This window comes from Tupaia chinensis, unplaced genomic scaffold, assembly GCF_000334495.1.
Source record: "Tupaia chinensis unplaced genomic scaffold, TupChi_1.0 Scaffold143584_1, whole genome shotgun sequence".
Lineage (NCBI taxonomy): Eukaryota > Metazoa > Chordata > Mammalia > Scandentia > Tupaiidae > Tupaia > Tupaia belangeri.
Genome location: NW_006203430.1, coordinates 4,638,816 through 4,658,202, shown reverse-complemented (window position 1 = coordinate 4,658,202; position 19,387 = coordinate 4,638,816). Strand labels below are relative to the sequence as shown.

Here is a 19,387-nt window from a genome sequence, read left to right as displayed (position 1 = left end):
CATCTTAGTAAGATAGTTAAAAGAACCTGGTAAGAATGGAGCAAGATAAATGTAACACTGCCACATGGCACACACATAAACTCACTAAAATGACAGTATTCTTATTCTCATGGCATTTGCTTATTTCATGTTATCTTGAAAACAAACTGATTTTCCAAAATACCAAAAGAAGCTTTAAATTTTATCAATCCCACTCCCTAGAGAGGATTTTTAATTACAAATACTGTAATAAACCAAGACAGTTTTAATGTAAGAGAAAATTAAGCATTATTAACTTCAAATTACCATACAGTGGACTCCCTGATACCCACCTCTAATGACACGACAGACACAAACAAGCTATCGAGCAAGAATCTGTTAACAGTTTTATTTTTTTTTTTTTGTTAAATACCATGGGACAGGATTGTAAGGATGAAAAACTCAGTCAACAACTGCCTCACAAGGGATAAGAAAAATTCTGCCATGATATTAGCAAAGGTAAAGGAGAAAATTTACACTGTAAGAGGCACCATTTCCCCACAGAATACCTCTTGGCTTTTCCTGAATGAGTGGGATTAGCAATCTAAATAAATCATATTTCAAGAGGTAACAGCAACAGATAAAATTTAAAGGGATTATTAAAATAACATTTACAAGACTCTGAACAATTCTGGAACTCTTATTAAAACCACAAAGAAAGAACAATTCTTTATTTATGAATTTCATAAAGGACTGAATGTGCAACTGACATCTGCTAGTGATGATCTGGTAATATACAATTTGTCCAGTAGCCGAACAGTTTGTTTTTATTGTTTCTAACCGTAAGAGATCATTAAAGGCAAAGCCTATATGACGCTGTACACACAAAAAAATGGTCACCGTGGGCCATACTACCAATGAAATGGTAGGTAAACAAATCTTTTTCTGGTCAAGAGAAAAAAAAATAGCACTCTGCATGCTTCACTCTACAAGATGAATTTCCCTAGAAAGAATCCAATGAAAATGGCTGCAATTACAACAAGAAGTGAAGGGAGAGGACTGGTGACATTATCTCTGAAGGACGCAGTGGAGGTTGATCCAGGTTTATCCGAATGTGCTACCTTTCTGAGCCTTAAGCCTTCATCCTAGGAGGGGAAGAAGAAAAAAAAAGACACATACAAAAAGAAGTTTTAAAAATAAATATGCATATAATCGGCCTACTGACTAAGTACCTACAGTGACAGAAAACAGATCAGTGGTTTACCTACCTATGGCTAGGGATAAGAACAGGGATTAACTGCTAACCACAGAAACTTTCTGTGATGAAGGAAATATTCTAAAACTATACTACAGTGATGCTGCATAACTCTACATATTTACTAAGAAAAATCATTGAATTGTACACTTACAAAGGGTGATTTGATGTGGTAAATTTTACCTCATTAACACTGATTTTAAAAGCGGGAGCTGCGAAATATATTCCTAAAAACCTTATATTTTTATAGGAAAAAAAAAAAAGCACTAAAATTAGTTCAATTAAAGAGTTCTGTGGGGCCAGCAGGTGGCATGCTGGTTAGGGCACTGAAATTCCCACATGGCCAACTACAGTTCAAGTCCCAGACCTGGCAGATTATTTCCTCACTCTCCCTTTCTCTCTCTTCCTCTGGCAAACTCATATGAAAATAATAATAACGATAATAAATAAATCAAGTGAATAATTCTTAAAAAAAAAAAAAAAAAAAGTTTTGTGCATACACTTATTTCCAAGGTGGCTCACAATTATTTTGAATTGGTAACATATGTCCTAGTCCAATCAGCAAAAGACTACCAGGTACAAACTTGTAGTCTTGATAGGTTTACTAATTCATTATAATTAGAGGACCCAAACAGCAGACTCGAACAGGGGTATTCTGTTCAAAGAAGAGAGGAAATTATAGGACCGGGGGAACAAGAAAAGCTTAGGGTGAAATTTAAGTAATGCAGGGTTCTAACAACAGGAAAAGCTGTTTATAAAAGGCTCAGCATCAGGTCTGGTCCTCATATTAAGGCCAATGTGGAAAGCCGTATACAGGACTCCCCCTATTTGAAACTCTGCACCTGGACTAGAAATTGAGGTTGCTTCTCTGTGTCAATTACTTAGCTCCTTCAGGCAAGAGGAGGCTGCTTCATTCTTACTGATACCATTTCAAACAGTTTTAAGACTGATGTAGAAAGCTGTATACAGCCTATGGTTTTAAGGGGTCAGGATTCCCATAGGAAAGCAATAGGCAGACAGTTGTCCTAACAGTATGTGTGCAGTGTGGCCTTGGAAAAAATACTTGCACTTGTCAACTACGCACAGGATTTTACCTTATGTCTGTTACGCAACCTATTCCCTGTCTTCTCCCTGTCATTCCTATCATTCCTACTTTTCCCCTCCCTAGCACGAAACAAAACAGGGCTTTTGAATAAATACCTATTGAGTACCCTAAAGAGTACAACTTTCATCCAAGTACAGAACTATGGAAGTCATGGAAGATAAAGTAATGAACAGCATCCTAAAAAATTCATGGTATAGTATGAAATAGATCCTTTCCCTTATCTAGACAGGTGCTGAAGGCAGGAGGCCCTCTAGAGAGTACCATGGAATAGTAAGAGACAGTCACAAAAATTCAGGTTAGAAAAAGATTTCAGGAAGCAGCTCATACATCAACTGCCAACACAGTGGCTTTTGATTCAGAGTGCAATTCCTTACACTTAACAGAGGGATAATTAAATGAAGATTAACTACCATAATTTAGCTTACTTACTTAAACGCATTTTTGTATTACCTACTTTGATGTAAAATACTTCAAACAAAGTAAAGGTATTCAAGTACTGAAATTAGTACTACTACCCACTAGAGGAAAAAAGACCTCTAAAAGGAGCAGTAAGATATTCAGTACAGTGGGAACACAAAGGAAGTGAGTCCAAAACAACCTTTCTTTTTGAGGGGATGGGAATCCCATAAAAGGCTATAATGGGCCAGCCAGCGGCATGATGGTTAAGGTGGCTGGATCCCACAAGGCTGACTTGGTGATTTGAGTCCCAGACCTGGCGGCTTAAAAAACAATCCAGGTACATGTGAATGAGTGCCCAAAATCACAAAAGAAGGGAGGAAAAGGGATTGTAGCATGCCCACCCCCCTCAAGAGGTGTTTTCTCATTCCCTTCTCCAACCCCGCCAGCCACAAGCACATGCACCCTATAGCACACTTTAAAAAAAGGCTATACTGAAAAATGACAAGAATTCAGTATCAAAAAGTAACTATGTATGTATATACATGCTGCATGGGTAGAAACAGGATTTCAGGGCCTTCCGGTCAAAGGGAATAGTTTATACTAGTACAAAAGGAAGGTAATAAAACAGAGGCCTTTTCAAGATACTCTTAATCCAATGCTGTCCAACACAAATATTATGTAAGCCACATATATATTGGGTTGCCAGAAAAGTCATGACACATTTGTACACAGCAAAACACATCATGACTTTTCCAATGACCAAATTATTTTAAATTTTCTAATTGCATGTTTATAAAGCAGCAGCAGTAGCAAACACTACTAGTGCTACTCAGCAGACTGAGGCCACAGGGGAGGCCCAGATTTGATTCCTGATTCACCATATAAACCAGGCACAGTGGCACACGCTTGCAGTCCCAGCTACTCAGAAGGCTGAGGCAAAATTATGGGCCAGAGTCAATGGATGACCAGGGTTAAAATCTCAGCCCCAGTGGCTTGAAAAACACACTGGGCACATGTGTATACATGCCCCAAATCCCAACAGGATAGAAAAACAAAGGAGATTATAACATGACCATGCCCATCAGGGGATGCTTGCTCCTTCTCTCTTGCCTCTCTCTGGCAAGCACACATGCCCTCTAGCAATTAAAAAAGAAATTTAAAAATTTAGTAAAATTATTTTTAAGAAAATTTCAAACTAATTTTTTAAAAAATACTATTTAAACATGCAACAAAAATAAAAAGAAAATTTTACTTCTCTGGTACTAAGTTTTCAACGTCAGTGTGACTTTGGAGAAGTTCATCTAAATTTGAACTAAAAAAAAACATTTCACGTGTTCAACAGCTCCATATGACCAGTTGCTATAGTATGGGACAGCACAGTTACAGTTTGGTATGACTGGAGTACAGAAAGTGAAAAATGATAGAAGTAAAAGATGAAGCTAGCAATACCACAGGCCAGATCACGAATAACTCAGAAGTCCACTAAGGTAAGGAACTCGTAAGGCAATGAGAAGTCATACTGAAGACTGTAAAAATGGGGTAGGATGGAGAACAAAAGTCAGGACAGACATGATCATATTGTAGAAAAGAAAGACGTGACCAAGGATAAATTTAGCAACTAATTTAATAAGTGGCCAAATAATACTCATATATCCTGAACTTTCATTTCAACTAACTTATTTTCAATCAGCAGAACTTACTCTCAGGTGTCGATTTTCTTCTGATAGCTTCATCATTTCTCCCTGAAGTCTTTTACACTCTTCCATTAGCTTCCTTGTTTCGGTATCATTGAGTGAAACACTATGTGGTTTTGGCATGGGTCCATCTTGTTTAGATGCATTCAGTGGAACAGTTTTGCTAGGTTCCATGTCATTCTGTATTACAAAGATATTGGGAATTTTTAAACTAAAAAAATCTCCTTACAAGTTGTAAACAGATTTTTTAAAAAAGTAAATTCCACATCTTTCTTTTCCAAAAAAAAGTCTTTACATGAATAGTTCTGACAATTTTTAATTTCATTAAGATCATTTTTTAAAATATCAAATGTTATGTTCATCTGTGAATGGTTTTAAAAAAAGGATAAAGTCAGTAAATGTCACAGATCAGTCAAAATAAACAGACCACTCCCTCTACTCCCACATCCCTTGGCACTTACCTCTACCATAGCACTTATCATACATCATAATTACGTATTTTTGAAGTTTTTTTCCTACAATACTTCAAAGGCTGGGAGAGCAAGAGCCATTTCTCTTTGTACTTAACCCCTAAACCCAGCACTATGGCCAACAGTAGTTATTCAATGAAAGTATGCTGAATGACCGATACCATCCAAAATCCAAACACAAAGATCATTTTCAGTGCTCTGATTCTGCAATTCAAATGAGGTACTGGGGGGTCAGGGGGATATTATTAGAATCACTCCAAAGAAATCTGGAACTACCTAAGAAAAAATTGAAAAGAAAACCTAACTTCTATTAATGTAAAAAAATAAATAAATAACTGAAAGACATAAATACTGAAAAGGAGATAAAAACATCATTACAGAAAAAAGGGAAGAGAGTTAAGACATCTATTTTAAATTCAAATATAAGTGATCCTTTCAAACCATCACTGCACTGTTTCCTTTATTTCATGTAATTTAACACCAGAATCATTGCAGTATTCACTTTCAAAAACTATGGGCTCCAAATCTTAACCTTCACCAGCAATTAACCACTTAGAGCCAGTACAGCCTGGAAATTAAATTTACTGCAGCACCTAAAGATGCCTTGGGTCTGCAGTTTAAGATGATTCAACATTCTTAATCCTAACATCTTTTTTTTTTTTTTTTATTTGACCAGAGAGAGAGAGAGAGAGACAAAGAAAGTGAGAAAGCAAACTGCCAGGTCCGGGTCTTGAACCACAGTTGGCCGTGTGGGAGTCCAGCACCTTTAACCACCATAACACCTGCTGGCCCCCATCCTAACATCTTTTACACCACTGCACACATTATTAGTGTAACAAGTCTTTTTTAATTAATTTTTTACTTGCTAAAACAAAATTTCAGGTAAAAACATAAACCCAAACTACTAACAAAGGCATTTTCATGATCAACTTTATGGCATTACACAGTACTCACTTTTAAGACTTATCAGAGGTGGACACGTACCACAATCCCTGCTGCCAAACTTAAGTGTAAAGAAATTTTGGGGACCAGCAGTTAGCATAATGGCTATGTCACTGGACTCCCATGTAGTCGACCGCGGTTTGAGTCCCGGACCTGTTGGCTTAAACTCACACCGGGCGCATATGTGTGTGTGCCCAAGGAAAATGGAGAAGGGATTGCGGGGTGGCCATCCCACCTGGGGGATGATTTCTCTCTTTCTGTCTCTCTGTCTCTCTCTGTCTTTCTGGCGAGTACGTGCGCTCTATAGCAAAAACCTCTCCCCCAAAAAAGGGAAAAAAAAGTGTAAAGAAACTTTTAAGGGACAAAATAAGTGTTTCTTATGAAAGAGATATGATTTTATCAGTCTGCCTAAATTCATGTAAAACTTAAATCATGTTAAAATAAGGTTCTAATATACAACACCATATTTAACCCGTCAGCAGATTTTCCCATTTTTCTTCAGGCTTCACAGTTAAGAGATTATTTAATAAGGCTGCTGTAATTTCTTCTCTGAGCTTTCCTTTAGCCACCTTTTTTTTCCTTTACCTTAGCTTCCACCACACCCAACCAATCCCACCCACCTCTACACTTACAATTTTGTTTTAAGTATATTTGCTCATTGCCAGTAGTCTTTCTTACTCTCTTTACTAGTATTTAGAATTCATTTTAGAGTTATTTTTTCAAATTGCATCCTAGCACACATCCAATCTGTGAAAATAAGTAAGGATTGGCAAGCAAACTTCCTCTATAAAAGTAGATAGATGGTTAATAATATTAAAACTGAAACAATATTTAGTTGTTAAAAAAAAATTGAGAAGAAATTAGGCCAGCCTGTGGCACTGTGGGTAAGCCAGATGGATACTATACAGTCCACTATGTAGTTCAAGTCCTGGCCCCAGCAGCTTGAGAAACGTATACATGACATGGGTGCCCAAAGGTCCAAAAGGAGGAGTTGGAGGAGAAGGGACTGTGACATGACTACCCCTCATGGGGGTGCTTTCTCTCTGTGTCTGTCTTAGGCAAGTGCACATGACCTCTGGCAAAAAATTAAAAAAGAGAACTGAAATTAAATTAAAAAATTAAAGTATATACAAAGCTAATGATGAAGAGAAAAACAAATGAGGACTCATCAAGCACTTCACAAATGGGTATATTAAATATTTTGCCAGAGGACACATGGGCTCACCAGAATGAGTCAGTGGGAAAGAGAGAGAGAGACACAGAGAGAAAGACCACCCAATGAATGCATCACAATCCCTTTTCCTCCATTTCTCCATCCTTTCTGGATTTTGGGCTCACAAACACATGAAACCAGGGTTGCATTTCAAGCAACAAGGACTAGATTCAAATTGTGTGGTCAGCCATGTGGCATTCAGCTCCCTTAACCACCAGGCCACAGGACTAGCCCTACAACTAGGTTTTTATTTTTAAATAAATTCCTAAAACTCCAGAAATTGTGCACCAGAAAATGGCATAACTGTTACATTGCTGGACTCCCATGTAGTTGATCACAGTTCAAGTCCCAGACCCAGTGGCTTAAAATTTGCTACAGGCACTTGTGCCAATCTGCCCAAAATCCTGAAGGGGGAAATGGAAGAAAAGAGATTGTGGGATGACCATACCCTCTGGGGGCAGGGGGTGATTTCTTGCTTCTGTCTCTCTGTCTCTGTCTCTCTGGTGAGCACGCACACCCTATAGCAAAAATCTCTCTAAAAATATTTCTAGAAATTTGCAAATTATGAGGGGAAAAGAAATAATTGTCCATATTCTGGGACCAGCAGTTAGCATAATGGCTATGTCGCTGGACTCCCATATAGTTGACTGTGGTTCGAGTCCTGGACCTGGTGGCTTAAACTCACACCGGGCGCATGTATGTGCATGCCCAAGATCCCAAGAGGAGAATGAAGAAGGGATTGTGGTGTGGCCATCCTCCCAGGGGGTGATTTCTCTCTTTCTGTCTGTCTCTGTCTTTCTGGTGAGTGCACACACACCCTATAGCAAAAACCTCTCAAAAAAAAAAAAAACTGCCCATATTCTTATCATCCCAACATAAGTATTTTTTAATTATCTTCTAATATTTTTCATGTATATGCATTTTATAAAATTATCATATAAAAACTTTTATTTTCATTCATTTATATTCACACATTTCAGTTAATATTTTAATGACTTCAAAATTAAATATTAATTAAATTTAAATATTAAACTTAATATTAAACATTAATTATTGAATTTAATTATTAAATACTGTTCTGTACCTTACCAAAATTACTTAAACATTTTACTTCTGTTAGATAACTGATGGACACATGCCCATTGTGGGGGATTTAAGTAAGGCATCAATGAATATTTTCTTATGGTGGCAGATTTTTCTCTTTTATTAAAATTGTTCTTGATGATGTTATACTGTTTTTTTAACAAAAAGGAGAAGAAATGCCACAACTGATTTGTGGAGCATAAGGACTAAAATGTCAAAGATTTAAGAAGCTTTGAACACACTTCAAAATCGAACTAATTAACTCATGAAAAACATTACAGAGTATGGTTATATTACATATTATTTAGGCTCCCTACAAAACAGTCAACATACGCAGATGCAAAGAAATCTAATTTATTTATGTATATGTAAAGTATAACCATATATAAACTAACTTAGTTGGGGATTAAAAGAGGAGGACTAAGTCGCTAGTGTAGTGACAATCTGAAAACTTGATGGGAGACACTAAGGCGTGATTTTAAGTACATGCTTCCACTCAAGAGCTCCATTACTGAGGTTTTCACTCCAGGAAAAGAACTTGTTCCATGAGGTTTGCTTCAGACTGATCCAGAAAAAGGAGACTGATTGTTCTGAGACCCATAAGACAAGCAAACTAGAGGGATTCGACATGTTGAGAACCTCAGTAAACTGACAAATAGTAACATTACATTAATTTGTATTTTACACTACAACTTAGGTAAGCTGAAAGGTCAATGCTGATCAAATAAGATAACATAACTTGTACATTTTCCATTATTTTATATTATTTGAACTATATGCAGCAATTCTTCTCCATCTATGAGTTATGAGTCTGTATGCCTTTTCTTTTTGTTTTAATTATTTTATTTAACTTTATTTATTATTATCATCATTATTTTCCAGTTTGATCAAGGAGAGACACAGAGAGAGAGAGAGAGAGGAAGTGAGATAGCAAGCAACCAGGTCTGAGACTTGAACCGTGGTCGGCCATGTGGGAGTCCAGCGCCTTTAACCACCATGCCACTTGCCGGCCCCTCTGTATGCCTTTTCAACCACCACTGGAATTTCAATTCCAATAATCCAAGTAATTCTATTGTGCGTAATCAGAAAGGGAAAGCTAGAGTTTTAAAACAGAAGCAGAAAGGAAAAACACGAGAGGTCTTCAAAAGGTCTTAGAAAATACATACAATGAAAAAAGTATGTATAAATTTCAAAGATATTTGCACCAAAATAAATTCATACTTTTAATTCCATTTTTCCATAAACCGTTTAAAAGCTCGATATTTATTTCTTCCATGAGCAAGAGAGGAATAAAGAGACAGCATCCCTTACAAAGTCTTGACACCAAGATCCACCTCTAGCTTTCAGACAGCCCCAGATAATAGGCAAGCATGTGCCCTACATACTCAAGAGTAAGTCCCTGGACTTAAACCAAGAACCTTCCCATGTGGGACTACCCCAAAGAGCAACACATTTTACCCCTTCTTCATTACCCCGAAGAGCAACACATTTTGCCCCTATATCACTGTCTGGCCTCTCCACAAACTTTCTGAAGTCCCCTCATACAAGGCAGAGTAGGTGTTTGTAATGAGGCCTTGAGAAGAACATAGGAGTCAAAGGACAGAATAGCAGGATTACTTTCTTATAACTATTATGATAAGGTATATATATGTACCTAAATGAAAGAAAAGGCTAAAGCCAGGAGTGAGCATGAAATGTGAAAAGCAGAATTAAAGTCTTAACCAGTGGAATAAATATTTGAATAACAAGGTTACTTGAAGATTTTTTTTTCTATTTTAAAGAATTGAAGTACTGTTTCTCTAGGACCAAAAGCAAGTAACTCCAAATCACAAAATTGAAAAGTAGTAGACATTTAGATAAAGGATCATGTTTTCTTTAAAGTTATAGTATACATAACCTCTGCAAAGTCAAAATGAAAATATAAAGAACCTGTTAAAATTAGGATACAGGGAGGGAGGGATCTTGCGGTTCTCAATAAGGAAGAAATGGTAAAGAAAGTCATACATTACCCGTTACACTACCAAAAGTCACTGTTATCATTAATTTACTTGTGTGAATGCTAAATGTATATACACATACAGACTCATGAAAACTTTATTAAGTTAAATCATGACCTAAGGACTTCAGAGATTTAACCACAATTTCTCCTACACTGGGGCATTATGAATCAATGACGAGTTATGAGGAGGTTCCTATATTTGTGCCTAATAGCAAAATATATAAAGTAGCACTTTCATTTATCTTTTTTATTAAACACAAATACTTGCCTGAGGAGCGGTGTCTGCCAACACCTCTGATAGCGCTCCACCTTCTATCCTACTCAAACAAGCTGCAGACTTGATTTTCTGGAGTATATGCTCCTCAAATCTCAGTTACAGGTAAAATTCTACCAGTTTTATAACAATGCTGACACTTATATTTGTCCTGTTTACTACTAAGATTTTATTAAGTCCTTTAAAAAACAAAAAACAGTTGGTATGCTTGATTTACAAGAGATTTGTGGATCTACTTTAATTTTCAACATAGTTGAAAAATTCAATTCTATCTACTGATATACTCATAATACCACTATGTGCTAGGTATCTACATTAACTTAATTAGTAGCACTAGTAGACTCCTACATCTATTAGCTCCCTACAACAAACCTTCTGCTGCTCCTGTTTGAACACATTGAGTCCCCTGGGGTCATTCTTCATGTGATAACTGGCAGGTGCAGCAACTGTGCTGTTGATGCTGCTCATTGCTGTGACAGTCGGAGCAGTCCCTGGTGGAGTTATACCCTGAGATGGCATGGGAAACACATTCTCAGATTCACATCAAACTCTCAAAATTCTTCTGCATGACAATGGGAATGACTGACAGAGAAAGCATTCAGCTTTGAAACATTCACATTTTACTCGATAAAAATGTGTTATGCCTATAAAACAATACCAATAAGTAATAGCTTTGATAAAGCAGAAAGTACAAAAGTTTCTGAACTCATTTTTTCTATTATTTCCCAAACAAAATTAGCTATACTCTACTTGCATTATGTTCACTTATTAAACATATATTTCATAAATTTTATTAGTCTCAGGTTGCCCTAAAATAAATATTGTAACTCTAACTTTGTCATCCTTTACTTGTTTTACTATTTAATACTTAGTATCTGGGGGCTGGCAGGTGGCGTGGTGGTTAAGGTGCTAGACTACCACATGGCTGACCATAGTTTTGAGTCCTGGACCCAGCAGAGCTTGTTTTCTCTCTCTCTCTCTCTCTCTCTCTCTCTCTCTAGTCAAATTAAAATAAATAAAAATAAAATAAATAAAGTTAAAATAATTCTTAAAAACAAATACTTAGTATCTGAAAAACAAGGACTTTCATGTTTTCTTACCTTTGATAACACTCAACCAGATATTTTTTCCTTTGAGGTTCAAAAATGTAATGATTTAACCTCTCTTGTACTAAAAACTTCCCCAACCCACACATGCACACATGTGCATACAGACACACACACACAGCCCCAAACCAATAAACTTAAGACTCATAACATTCCAGTTAGTGTACCATTAACTCTAACAGTTCTCTTCCTATCTTCTCAAATTCCTTTATCACAGAAAATATTATACAAAAAGAATGGTTTAAACTCACACCAGGCGCGTGTGCGTGTGTGCCCAAGATCCCAAGAGGAGAATGGAAGAGAAGGGATTGTGGCATGGCCATCCACCCTGGGGGGTGATTTTTCGCTTTCTGCCTCTCTCTGTCTTTCTGGCAAGCGCACGCGCCCTATTGCAAAAACCTCTCCAAAAAAAGAAAAAAAAATGTTTTTATGTGAAAAAAATACTACTACTAGTAGGGCATTAGGTACTTCACAACACAAAGTTGATAATAACTAAACACAACCAATTTTGTAAAACAGTCAACACTTTATTAACATGTGCCTCCAGCTAACCACCACCCGGGGAAATACTGAACAGCTCTCAGTACAGTACAAGCACTGGAAACTCAACTGAAGACTGGACCACAGAGAATGCAATGTATCCAGTCACACACCAGAGTTTTCTAGGAAGAGAATGACCACACGTATTGGTGTGTTGATGGACAGTTATTAGTTATGTCTCTTGCCCAGGAAAATTCTTAGAACCAACTTTTATTCTAAAATAAAAAAGGTTCTTGGGCTTACTGGGTCCAGATCAGTTTTTTCCAAAAAGAATACCACACTCTAATGATAGATGAATAAATTAGGACGGTTCTGTCAGCAAAAAGGTGATTCCTCTATACTATAAAAATAAAAACACTGACTCAACTACTACACTTCTAAAGTTGGCTCCTTCTTTTAACCTACAAAATAACCATGAAACTCATTTTATTTATACATTCAGTATCAAGGTCCTAAAAAGTCTAAAGAAAACAACAAAATAGTAACATGCTCTTTTCCACCGTTTCCAGAATGAGAAAATATAACTATTCATAATGTATACATACCAAACAAAAAATAAACGCGTTAGTCACTAACTAAATATGTATTTCTCCAATTAAACATGAAATAAGGCTAAATAAAGTACAAAAGCCATCCGGAAACTTAAACCTTAAATCTTAAGCTGTTACCAGCAAATTAAAGACTGATCTAAATTTTGCTTTACATACTTTTTCATTACATACTAATGGTCAAAATGAATATCTCAAAATATTCATTTTATCATAAGACATACATTACTAACATAGTTTCACAACAGTTGTTAATCTTGCACATTAGAAATATATTTTCTTTAAATAAGGCAGTATCATCTTTAATCAATTTGTATAAGCCAGAATTCAGCTTCATGTAGCAGTTGACCAATTTATCTGAATTAAACTGACAGACTGTACACAGGCATCACACTATCCAATAATGCCCTAATTTCCAAAGAGACAAAGCTCATACTAAAGCAAAGATGAACACACAGAAAAAAGCTGTTAAGTAATTTTGGGACCAGCAGTTAGCGTAATGGCTATTATCACTGAACTCCCATGTAGTCGACCACGGTTCGAGTCCTGGACCCGGTGACTTAAACTCACGCCGGGCGCATGTGTGCATGCCCAAGATCCCAAGAGGAGAATGGAGGAGAAGGGATTGCAGAGTGGCCATCCTCCCTGAGGGGTGATTTCTCGCTTTCTGTCTGTCTGTCTGGCAAGCACAAGCACCCTATAGCAAAAACCTCTCTCAAAAAAACTCAAAAAAGTAATTTTATCTATGGATACTAGAAAGAAACTATATTTCAAAGATAGAATGACTTGTTAAGCAGTTTTATCTTCACCTGAAAACACTGAAATGGAAAATTATAATTGTCAACAGAATCTTATTACCATGTATAAGTATTAAAAATATTTTTATTCAGATATAAAAGGTTTCATCCTTACTTGTCATTATAAAAAAAAAAAACTTTCTCATATATTCTGTACTATCAAGAAGAGTTCATATTTGGTACATTTTTAAGATTTCATATTTTCCACAAAGAATGAGTTGTAACATTAAACACCAGATATTCAATGAGAAGTTATGTGACATTAAATAAAAAAGAAATACTGACCTATTTCTTTACTGCAGATCTCCTCAGAATCTTTTTAATTTTTAAATTTGCCAGAGGACATGTGCTCGATAGAGACAAGAGGAGGAAGAGGAAGGGGAGAGGGAGAGAGAGAGAGAAGGAAAGTGAGATTACACCCCCCCTATGAGGGGTGGTCACACAACAATCTCTTCTCATCCACCTCTCCTTTTAGCATTCTGGGCATGCACACACGTGACTGGAATGTTTTTCAAGCTGCTGCATCAGGGACTTGAATCATGTAGTCAGTCATGTGGGATCAGGATGCCTTACCACCACAACACTAGCTGACCCTTCAGAGCCTTTTTAATATGACGAGTACACATCATAATGCCCTCTGGAAGACACAGTTTTGCAGTATTTCTCCAAACTCACTAGATCACAGAAGTCTTCCCATCTAAAACATTCTGAGAAGCATTAACTTATAAACTCGCAATTGTGTTCTAGCCCTTCTTTTTTAACATATGCATTAGTTGATTTTGGCCACATCTAATATGTGTATAGTATAAATACAGTTTTGCACTTTAATTATATAAATCTGAAACGTTAATATATACTAAAAAATGTAAAGGCTTGTGTTATATGCAAAACTTGATATGTCAATTCCAAATATTTATAAATATTCATCAAAAATCCTAATGACAAGGTAGTAACCAGTAAGAATCATAAACCGTATTTATCATATTGCTATATTTAAGTACTACTGCAACAGTTCAGAGCATTGCCTGCTCCTTCTCAAGATGTTCTGGATTTTGCACATTTTAAATTATCCAGGATTTCTTTGGATTTTGTATGTTTTTAATTACCCAGGGTTTCAAGGACATATTCAAACCATAAATGCAATCACTACCACAAGAAACAAAGGGGTCTGCATCATTCTATGTGCTGCTTACATGGCTTTACTAAAATTGTGCCATTTGAAAAAAGTCCCTTCATATGAAGAAGGGGCCTCTTTTCTAATAATCTTGCCCCCAAAAAAATGGTTCAACAAAAATTCTAACAAAATTAAAAATCAATCTATCCCAGTGCCCAGACTGTGGTCTTGAAATATGACCTCCCACTAAAAGAGCCCACAGCTTCTTGAGAAAGAAAAAAAAAAAAAGAAAAAGACTGATTCCAGGTCTGAGTTTGGAAATACCTTGCCATATTAGGTATCAAGCAAATTACCCAAAGACTACTATTAGAGTTAAAAGGACACAAGAACTAACCTGAAGAAACTCCTACCACACAATGTGAACATCTAAAATGATAATTTCAAGGAGTTAAAACCCAAATATGTTTAAATCAATGAATTTTAACAATATTGAAGGTAGAGAAGGAAGAAGGAAAGGAGGGAAGAATGAGGGGTCCTTGTGAACCAATTTGTTTTTAAAATTTTGTTTAACTAAATAAAAACTCAGACATTTACTCTGCCTTTATAATTATCATCACTGAATAAACAAACAAACAAATATTAGATGAGCCCAAACAAATGTCTCATTACTCCAGTATTCTTAGTAATAGATCAAGTTGGAATGACGCAGTATCACTATTACACAGCCTTAAAAGAATTAATGGGCCTAGGCCAAATTTTCAATCTCAACTTTACTGACATTTTGGGCCAGAGAATTCTTCATTGTGGGGGCTGTCCTGCATATCTAGGAAGCTGACCAGCATCCCTGGCATCCAATCACTAGATAAAATGTCGGCAGCACTCCTCTCCACAGTTGTGACAATTAAAAATGTCTGTAGACATCGAGAAAGAATGCCCTTGAATGAGAACCACTCATCTATATATTGGTCATAAATGCTGCTCAATTTAGTTAAAAAAAAAAAGTTACGTGCCTAATTGAAAGAATACATCGCCACCTACAAAGAAGTCTTCTCGCTCCCAGCAAAAACATATCTTACCTTTAGATCTAAGTTACAATTACAGGAAAGACAAAGGACAGAGAAAAGCTAAATGACACCACAAGGATGCAGTCAGCAAAATCTAACTCTGTGGAAAGTCTAATAGGCAAATGTAGTTTCTCTAATAATTTGCAAAAGAAAAACAGAAAGAAACCTACACTAAGAGAGTGAAGAGACATACTATCCAGTAACAGTATTTAGACCTTACTATCTCAGTTCAAACAAACTGCCAAAAAAGTTTTAATGACATTTGTACGACAAATATAAATGCTGCCTAGGTTATCTGATATCAATGATGTATTAAATTTTTAAAGACATAATAAAACTATTAACTTACCAATGCAATGTGCTATTGTGATTTCTTGGTTCCAACAAGACCTATTAAACACTATTAGCTTCCTAACATCCTAGGTAAAAGAAAATGGACACCTAACCCTTGTTTTACAGTTAAGTATACATACATTTGTGAGCTTTGTTTTGGGCAATTACTTCAAAATCACTTTTAAAAATTCTCTTAAAAACCTGATAGCCTCAGTCACAATGGCACAAGCAGGGGAACACCACCATGTGAGGTTATGGTCATATTAAAGGCCTGGGTTCAATTCTAGACCAACCTGGAGAGGCCACATACAGTTGTACATCCCTGTGACCCTGGCTAACTGGGAGGCTGGAGCAGAGGATCTCAATGGCAGCAAGATCATGTCAAAAAAATCTTCCCCCACCCCTACTTTGCTCTTCTCCCCTCCCCCGCCCATCTCTCTACCTCTCATAAGAAAAAATTAAATAATAATTTGGTCAACACCTAATTATCATTCAAGGAATTTATTATTTCAGCTTATTCTAAAAGTAATACAATAACTGAACCCACATACTTAAGCATAAGCTGATGTTTTCTTTTCAATAGGGTAAGCGGACTCCAGATCAAAGCAGAAGGCAAGTCAGATGATAACCAAATTGTGCCAAACAATTCTATTTACCCATATTGTAGTATGTACTAAGTCATGAGGCAAAACAAAACAAAAACAAAAAATTGCCTTTCAAGTTCCTCCAACAAAATATAGAAATCCAGGAATCCAGGAACAGAGACTGGGGAAAGTGAGTACAACCCACTCTAAACATTTATGGATTACTAGTTTGTTTGTTTGTTTTTTAAGAAAGATTTTTGTTATAGGGCGTGTGCATTTGCCAGAGAGAGAGAGCGAGCGTGAGAAATCACTCCTCAGGGGGGATGGCCACGCTGCAATTCCTTCTCCTCCATTCTCCTCTCAGGATTTTGGGCACACACGCACAAACACCCAGCTTGAGGTTTTTTAAGCCGCTAGGTCCAGGATTCAAAGTGCAGTCGCTTAGTGGGAGCCTAGCGACAGAACCATTATACCATCCATCTGCTGGTCCCGCTTTCTTAAAACTACACTCATTAATATCTCAGTCTCTCAGACTGCAATGGCCTCACACTAATCGAAAAGCAACATAAACATTATTTACTAAAAAACAGAACCAGAAGTATTTTGACCAAAAACAATAGCAAGCAAAATATCTCATGATAACCAAACCTAGAATAAACTGCTTGCCAATGCAAATTAAATCCCTGGACTACTGCTACGTAGTTGCCAAAAAGCAGTTTATATCTGTTCTTTAGTTTTATTTATGTATATACATGTCTCCTAAAAAATAAGTTGTTTAAGTGGCAAAAATTTTGTAGAATTAAATGATTCTTCTCAATCATACAGCTTGGACCAAAAAGTGAGTCTTTCTTCTTAGAAAAACAAAACATAAAAGAGTGTATCAAGTTTTTAAACTTAAGCACTGAGTTTTATCAAGTGGAATAGTTACATCGCACATACTTGAAAGGACAAAATAGAAGCAAAATTAATCAAAATAACTAGAGAGCTTAACAGTTTCCAATTTTCTTACATTTCCCTACTTACCAATTTATCATTTTCATTAGGCATTTCAAATACACATCTCAATTTGGAATCCATTAATTCATCAGGTTTTGCCTCTTTCCACTAAAAAATAAAATCAAACAAGAGACATAGGAGGTATGATCATAGCAAGTAGGTTTCAGCTCCAGGGATAACTAAAGGATGAGTGTAGCTGCTTGGAGCATCAATAAGGAACTGTGGTTCAGCCAGAACATACCACTTCCCTCTATACTGACCACCTTGCCATTCTTATCTGATTATAAAACCTTTATATAATCCTAGAGCTGTTGCCACCACCCATTAAAATCACAGACATCATGAGACTTTCTTTTTAGCAGCACTTTTAAATTGTTTGTTAAGAAACACTATTTCAATAATCTTTCATTCTTGAAATAAGGACAGGATTATCTGTAATGAGAACAGGTTTAACTAGGTTTCTCTTGAGAGCTAAACAAAACCCACAGTTTTAACAACTATATTCCCCCAAATAAATACTGCTTAACTTCTATACTTACCACAGCTTCCATATCTGAAGTGTTTGGTGGAGCAAAAATTGTCTGTACCATAAACTTGTGTTTACTTTTTTCATTCGGATCATAGTCAAAGGGCTGTAGCATTACTAAATAAGAAGAAAGGACACTTTATAATGTCTTTTGTATTTGTTTATTATTCCTATTATCTCATTCACAAATATGCAAATTTAAAGAAAACTAAAAAGGGTTTAAGAAATCAAACAATGGATTATTTACACTAAGTAGATCTAGAGACAATTTTATGAATTTTTTTTTTGGGGGGGGGGGTTGCTAAAGGGTGTGTTTGCACTTGCCAGAGACAGAAAGAAAAGAGCAACTCCCATGGGAAATGGTCATGCCACAATCCCTTCTCCTCCACTTCATCATTTTGGGACTTTGGGCACACACACACATCCAGTTTATTTCTCAAGCCATAAACAGTGCCATCAGCCATGCAGGATCTGGCTGCCTTATTCACTAGGTCATAGACCTGGCCCCAAGATTCCAATTATTTTTAAGTTATCTACTTTTTTGATGTACTAAGTCTTTAACAACTCACAAAATAACAAATGGTTATTAAATAAAAATGAGTATGAAACTGTAATTACTCCTCCAAGCTTAGTTTATAATTATTTTCAAAATTTTGGTAACATTAACTACAATATCTGTAAGCTAAAATTAAATCTAGTAAACTCTATTAAAACTAGTTATAATAGGGCTAGCAGGTGGCGTGGTGGTTAGCGCACTGGAGTCCCACATGGTCGACCACTGTTCAAGTCTTGGACCCAGTGGCTTGAAAACCACACCAAGCATGTGTGCATGCATTCCAAAATCTCAGGAAGAGAATGTAGGAGAAGTGCTTATAACATGGCCACTCCTCCATGAGTGATTTCCCACTCTCCCTCTCACTGTCTCTCTCTCCAGTGAGTGCACACATCCTATGGCACAAACCTTAAAAAAAAGTTGTAACATAGATTTCATTTTGGTATTTAGTGATAATGTAAAATTAGACAAGCAGTGCAACTTAAAATCTCATACCCAGCCAGCAGGTGACATGGAGGTTAAGGAAGCTAGATCCTACATGGCTGAATTTGTAGTTCAATTCAAAAACCAAGCACATGAGCTTATATGCCTAAAATTCCAAAAGAAATGAAGAAGGGACTGTGATGTGGCCATTCCACCTGGAAGGTACTTGCTTTCTCTCTCTACCCTCTCCCTGGCCCAGCAAGCACATGTACCCTATAACAAATTTAAAAAAAAAAAAAAAAAGCTGTGACTTTATGATGGCAATATTCTCAGGTTGGAGACCACAGAACAAGAGGAAGACAATCATATGTGTGATGTATGAAAACAATTTTTTATATATATATATATATA

General features: G+C 36.4%; 1 protein-coding gene across 2 annotated transcripts in view; it reads right to left on the bottom strand.

Annotated features, from left to right (window-relative positions):
* Positions 1–342: 342 nt before the first annotated feature.
* VAPA (VAMP associated protein A) overlaps positions 343–19,387 on the bottom strand; it is a 49,959-nt gene continuing 30,914 nt past the window's right edge. Inside the window, exons 3-7 of one of the 2 annotated variants that reach the window (XM_006164031.3) lie at positions 18,014–18,117; positions 17,502–17,582; positions 10,765–10,899; positions 4,418–4,591; positions 343–1,103 (exon numbers count right to left, since the gene is read on the bottom strand). In XM_006164031.3, the coding sequence (XP_006164093.1) occupies positions 945–1,103; positions 4,418–4,591; positions 10,765–10,899; positions 17,502–17,582; positions 18,014–18,117 (653 nt within the window). In that variant the 3' untranslated portion in view covers positions 343–944. The remainder of the gene's footprint in view (positions 1,104–4,417; positions 4,592–10,764; positions 10,900–17,501; positions 17,583–18,013; positions 18,118–19,387) is intronic. The other variant, XM_006164032.3, reaches the window with a different exon arrangement.